The following is a 6,020-nucleotide window of genomic DNA, read 5'->3' on the forward strand; positions in this document are numbered from 1 at the left end:
GCGGACCTCCCGGCTGCTGTCCTGCCTCCGTGGACTCCTCCGTGGTTCCTGGTCCAGCTCCCTCAGCCCTTCGCCTCTTCACCTCGGTCAGGGGATCCGCGGGGGCCGCGTCTCCCGACGTATCTCAGGAGACGCCCTTTCCCTGTGCGCCCAGGACTTGGTGAAACTTCTGAGGCGCCCGCGGTGAAATGGATTTAACCCGAGGCGTCTTGCTCCGGCTCTTGCTCCTGGCTTCCAGCCTCGGACCCGGCGCTGTGCCGCTCAGAGCAGCTCACAGAAAACCAGGTAATGCGTTCGGTGCTCCCGGGAGCATCACGTCCGGAGCGCCCAGGTCCCCGTCTCTAGCGAGGACCCAAAGCGGGCAACGCACCGCCTCTCTCACCCCTGACCAGCGGCACTTAACTGGGTTCTTCTCTGCCCAGAGCCGAGAAAAGACGCCAGCCTCGCCCTCCCCCTCCCAGGACAGGCGGTTCCAGGGATATTTGTTTGTTAAAAGAATGATCTATTTTCCAGACACAGTAGAGGTGGAGGGCTCTGTATTTGACCACAGAGAGCTGAGAGTTGGGGCAGCGATCACGCTGTCTCAATTACAAGGATTGCAACTGTGCAAGAAAAGTCAAACAGCTCCTCCTGTGTCTCTAAACAGCTTATGAATTCATATTGTTCAGAGCCCAGCGATTTCCTGTTAAGTGTCTGAAGATTTGCCTGGTGTACCCTATGCCCATCTCCAGTCCTTCCCACGCACTATGTCGGGATGTGGCCTCTGCTGTTAGGATCCTCTTCCACTGTGGGGCCATTTTCTCAGAAAGGAGCACCCAACGGGTTAATTTTTACCGTGATTTGAGCTCCTGTCTTTGCCCTGCGATTTAAACAAAGATGTACAGCGTTGTGGGCTATTAACAGTGAACTGCGGAGAACTCGAAACATACTAACTTGCATTTTCTCTAGTTACACAGGTAGAAAGTCTTACTGTGTTTTTGCCTCCTTTGGTTTGGCCTGTGTGGTGAGATTATTCAAAGTAGAACATTCTAAGCAAGAAAGTTCTAAACATTGTTTCTCGGATAATGATTTTTATTCCTCTTTGCTGAGACTATATTTAGAATTCTGAAAAATCTGTTTTTTCTTAGTTTACTTTGCAAGCCGGGTTGTCTTATGGTAGTAATTACATCGTATGAACAATGGAAAACAATATAACTATTTGAATGCAGTCTGCAAAACTTTGCAGAAAGCACAGTTTGTCTTCACAAATAATGTTGCTGTTAGAAAGAGACAAACGGGGGAAATTTATCAGAGGGCAAAGAAAATAATCTTGGCAGGTTCCCATATGGCTGCTTAAATATTTTCACTGCTCCAGGATCTCTCCACTTGGAAATATGACTTGTTGCCTTTCTGCTCTGGAAGATGCCTTCACTCTTCAAGCTGTATCTGTTATCACCTGTGCCTTGCTACCTGCCTTGAAATTTATAATTGTTATTATAATCTGAAGCACACTTAAATTATGAGCGATTTCAGTCCCACTGATCATTCACTTTGGAGAAAATAGCAGCAGTCCCAGGTGATAATATATTAAATTGTTTCTTTCCTACATGCACGCAGACACATATCTTCAAGGATTTCAATGAAGGGCTTCTTTCTAACTTTCCTCCTTAAGATACCCACACGTGATCATCTGCATTCTGTGGGTTTATTTACATAAAACCATCCAGTCACAATTTTTGAACAATGCCATAGTTATACCTGTAGTTCTTAAGGGTGAGCAGTGTATGTAGTGTTCTTTTAAGGATAGAGTTCAATTCGTTTAAGCAGAATTTTTTTAAAAAGTATTTCACAAAAGCCTGCTGTGTAAAAACTGCTCATATGGTTCACCATGTTTCCTTTCTTATTTTCTGTAGTTCCTCTCCTACAGATACTTCCTACCTGGTTCATCCAGGGTTTCATTCTGTTATTCATGCCATGAATATGCCATGTTGGTCTCTTTGGTTTTATTTGAAGCATAGATAGGGTTTTGATAGTGGAAACTCTACATTTTAAATATTTTAGCACATTAAATATATCAAATTTGAGGTAAAAGGAGTGTTTGGACTAGGTTCAGCCTAGGAGAGTTTTTCATTACTTTATAATTTTATCCAGACACTGGCTCTCAGGTTGGAAGGCTGCTCAGATTAAAATGACAGCTGCTTCATAAACTTTGGGGGCAAATATCCTCCTGGGCTCATTTACAACTCTTGGAAAGATTAGTTTTTGATCCGGAGAATTGGTCCAGATTAAAGACTGAATGTGCCCCACTTGGCTCCGATGTGAACAGCAGCCAGCTGATTTATAATCTTCCCCAGACACCAGCAGGTCTTGCTAGTATCCATACAGGAGTTTCTTTGTACCTTGTTTCCTCAATAGAAATTGATTTGTGTGCAGTACTTTGAAGGTGGCATGGCTACCCCTAAGGTGTACTGCAACAGTCCTGTTTTATTTGGATGATCCTGTCTTTCTCCTCACCCTCCCTAAATCTCTCTTTGACAAGTTCGGCTTTGTTGGAGAAGTCTTGGATTCAAAATCCACCTGAAAATTTCCCATCCCCATCTACTTCTGGTGAGAAAAAACCAAGCAGCAGCTTCAATTATGAGTCTCATTTGGGTCCAACATAGACAACTTTTCCCTCCACCAAGATAGCTACTCCTCTGTCACTGAGTGTTAATAAAGAAACCTCTGCATTTGCTGAGACTCACAAGAAAGAACAGTTTGCAAGTTAAGTCAAATTAAATAATAATGAGCATTAATTAATTGCTTTCTACACTGTCCTAAGAACTTGACACATACTGATTTATTTAATCAACCCAACAGGTCTGTGAGATGGGTATTATTATTACCCCTGTTTAACTGAAGGGAAATTGTGGCTTAGAGAAATTAAATATCTCACCCAGGGTCACCCAACTAGTAAGAGCCTGAATGGGAATTCAGGCTCTGATACCCAGGAGCAGAAAGGAGTCCTTAGCAGCCTGGTTAGGGGAGGTGTGCAACCCCTCAGGGAGGGCGTCTTCCCCCTGGATGAATGGGGGGGGGCCTCCCAAATTCGAATCACAGACCTGGCAGGAAGTGAAACACCCTATTGTACAGCCGGGCTGAGCATGACCAAGGGACTTGCCCAAGTTAATATCAGAAGCTCAGCTGGACTAGTACCCTGACCCCCTTGAGTGGTTTCCAGTTCTTCCCATACCCAGAGTCTTACCAGGACATGCAGGGAGGACTGTTGTGCCTCTGATGTAGGGCAGGGGGGAGGGAGAAGGAAATCCAGACACATCTGCTGGGACCAGCATGTCAAGCCACGTGTGTGTTCCCACAGGCAGATTGCTAACTTAACGGTGTTAGCTTAACTCTCTGGCACAGAGAGAGGGGCTGGAGGGCTGCGTGAGGGCCCTGCCTTTCCTCTGCCTTTCCGGCTGCCTGAGGTCCCAGGGTCAGTGGGACAAGGTCAGGGTTCAGAATTCAAGGTTTTCCTCTGGAGGACTGGAGATCCGCAGTCATTTTGCGGAGGGAGATGTAGGTCTGTAATCTTTTCCTTTCCACTTTTCCCTCAGTGTTTCTCTATCTGAAGAAGTGGATTAAAACAAAGATCCAGGGAAACTCAGAAAGAAGAAAAAACAAAAGACTGGAGGGGCAGAGCAGAGTTAGGGCAAGGGCAATGTGCCTTGTCGGTTGCTGGTGGGGAATACGTGTACCTCTAGGTGGTTTCTGCTGCTACTAGTGTGAGGCTGAATGGCTAAAGGGTCAGGCAAAGGTCAGGGCTCATCTTCTTCTACTTCCCCCACCCACCCAGGATAACCTGAAATTCACAAGAGATTGGTTATGTCCTCACTCAAAGCTCTCACCCAAGTCCCTTTCCCAAAGCATGTAATCTGGGGGGGCTCAGCTCTTCCGGATGTCACCCCTCCCTTTCCAACCAACCCTGCTCCTCCACAAGGCTCATCCAGATTGTCTTGCTTCTTGATGAAAACTGGAGCGACAAACACCGTAAGAGGGATTATGTATATTTCTCCCCACCACCTAACTACTAGTGTCCAATGCAGTTCTGGCACCATAGCGGAAATATTTCCCTCCGATCCTTCCTTCCATCAGCCCTCCTACCCTCCCATTTGTTTCCACATCATACCTCATCCCTATAAAGAAGCCCCTGCCTCTCTTTCTCTTTCTCTTTCCTTTGATCCTCTATGAGGTAAAGGGACACAGAGAGGTCATGGTCAGGAGTAAATGTGTGTAACATGAGGCAGTACTTTTTTCTCAGAATTCTTTCTCATGGGAGAGTGACTTGACCAGAAAGGAACTGAGTGGTGTTTCGCTTTTTGTTTTTGTTTTTGTTTTTGCTTTTTGTTGCTTCCCTGAGCCCAGGGCTTTAATAACCTTAGAATTCTTTGGGGAGTAGCTGTCCATCTGTCCACGGGTTACTGTAGCTCAAAAGTGGTCCAGTGAACCAGAGGTAGATTTCTGGAAAACAGGGACTCAGGTGTCTGAGGTGGAGGTGGGATCTCAACTCCTGCAGTGTTATCCTCGGGAGCTCCTTCTCCTACCTGACCCACTAGGCAAGCAGGACTGTATTTCTCCCAACGGACTAAATGAGTGACGTGATATCTTGATTGCAACAGAGAATATTTTGAGCTGGTCAAGACCCTTGCCACTTGTTTTGGTCACAGCAAGTTGCAGGTATTAGAAGTGCACCTGCTATTTCAGGGATAAAAAAGGGAAAGGGTGAGGAGATGCTGCAGAGACTGAATGGCAGTTTGTAGGAGAAACCCCCCAAACCCATCTTTGATTGCATTGGTTGTGAACGGTCGTTCTGAAGAAGGACCCCAAAGTGTGCTTCAGCCTCCTGAAATGAGCTGGAAGACACTTGCTTCCTTGAAGAATCCCGATCTCATGGGCTGGGGGTCTGGGCCTGGGGGCAGAGAGAGACTCAGGTGAAAATCAAATCAAATTGCTGCCAGCAGAGGGCGCCGTTTCCAGAGCTGGCACAGAGCGGATCTCAGACTTCTGACCCCGGCGAGTCACCGCTGAACTTCTATGTGGATAAGAATTCTTGGAGTGCATCCCAGACATCTGCTTTTTTAAACAAGAGCCTCAGGTCACTTGGCGCATGTGGTTCACAGTCCACACTTAGGGACGTGACGGAGGAGAACTTGGGCTCCTCGCATAGCCTCCCTGCCTCCACCCCAGGTACTCTCCGGTACCCCGACAGCCTCCACTTCGACAGCAAGCATCTGTATTTCAGCCAAAACAACCCCAGTGTTTAGATTCTCTGCCGGGTTTCCGAAGGTTGGATTCGGGACTTGAGGTCCTCTGAAGGCCCCTGAAGGACATCTCTTCTGGGCAGGTCGTCCTTCTACTCACCCTCTTTCCCAGTAACCCCGTCATTGAGAGATGGCTGCACACGGCGGGACACCCTTCAGTAGCATCAACAAAGAAGTCAGGCTGTATATGACCAGCCCCTGCCCCTCATTTCCCCCAGGCCCATTCCACCCCCGCTCCCACGCAGCTCCTTCTTTCAGGCAGGCTTCTCCTGGCCAAGCCGGAAGGCTTGGGTGAAAACACAGACTCTGCTATTCGACAACTTTGGGTTCAAGTTCTGACACTTTTTTATTATTATTATTAGTTCCTTGGTGACATAGGGCTAGTTATATTAGCTCTGCAAACCTGGGTTTCCTTGTCTGTAAAAATAGGGTAAGGAAAGAACCTACCATTTAAGGATTAAATGAGGTAATAGATATACCAAGGCATTAAAAAAGGATTAGAAGCCAGAAGCTTGAAGGCAATGTTTATGAAGTTGGGATTGTTTAATCTGGAAGAGGGTGTGGGTGGGAGAAGAATGTGTGTATTTCCAGGCATCAGAATAATTAACATAGACACTTAGGAGTTCATGTACTTTTTTTTTTTTTTTTTTTTGGGTGGCGGGGGTCTCCCGTTGTGGAGCGCAGGCTCAGCGGCCACGGCTCACGGGCCCAGCCGCTCTGCAGCATGTGGGATCCTACCGGACC

At 47.0% G+C, this 6,020-nt stretch overlaps 1 protein-coding gene across 1 annotated transcript in view; it reads left to right on the top strand.

The window, feature by feature from the left end:
• The first annotated feature begins 66 nt into the window (after positions 1-66).
• The window catches only part of EGFLAM (EGF like, fibronectin type III and laminin G domains), a 166,180-nt gene continuing 160,226 nt past the window's right edge, over positions 67-6,020 (top strand). The window contains exon 1 of the mRNA XM_024754636.1: positions 67-285. Within this exon, the coding sequence (XP_024610404.1) occupies positions 189-285 (97 nt within the window). The 5' untranslated portion in view covers positions 67-188. The remainder of the gene's footprint in view (positions 286-6,020) is intronic.

The sequence above is a fragment of the Neophocaena asiaeorientalis genome, unplaced genomic scaffold (genome assembly GCF_003031525.2).
Source record: "Neophocaena asiaeorientalis asiaeorientalis breed wild unplaced genomic scaffold, Neophocaena_asiaeorientalis_V1.1 scaffold229, whole genome shotgun sequence".
Lineage (NCBI taxonomy): Eukaryota > Metazoa > Chordata > Mammalia > Artiodactyla > Phocoenidae > Neophocaena > Neophocaena asiaeorientalis.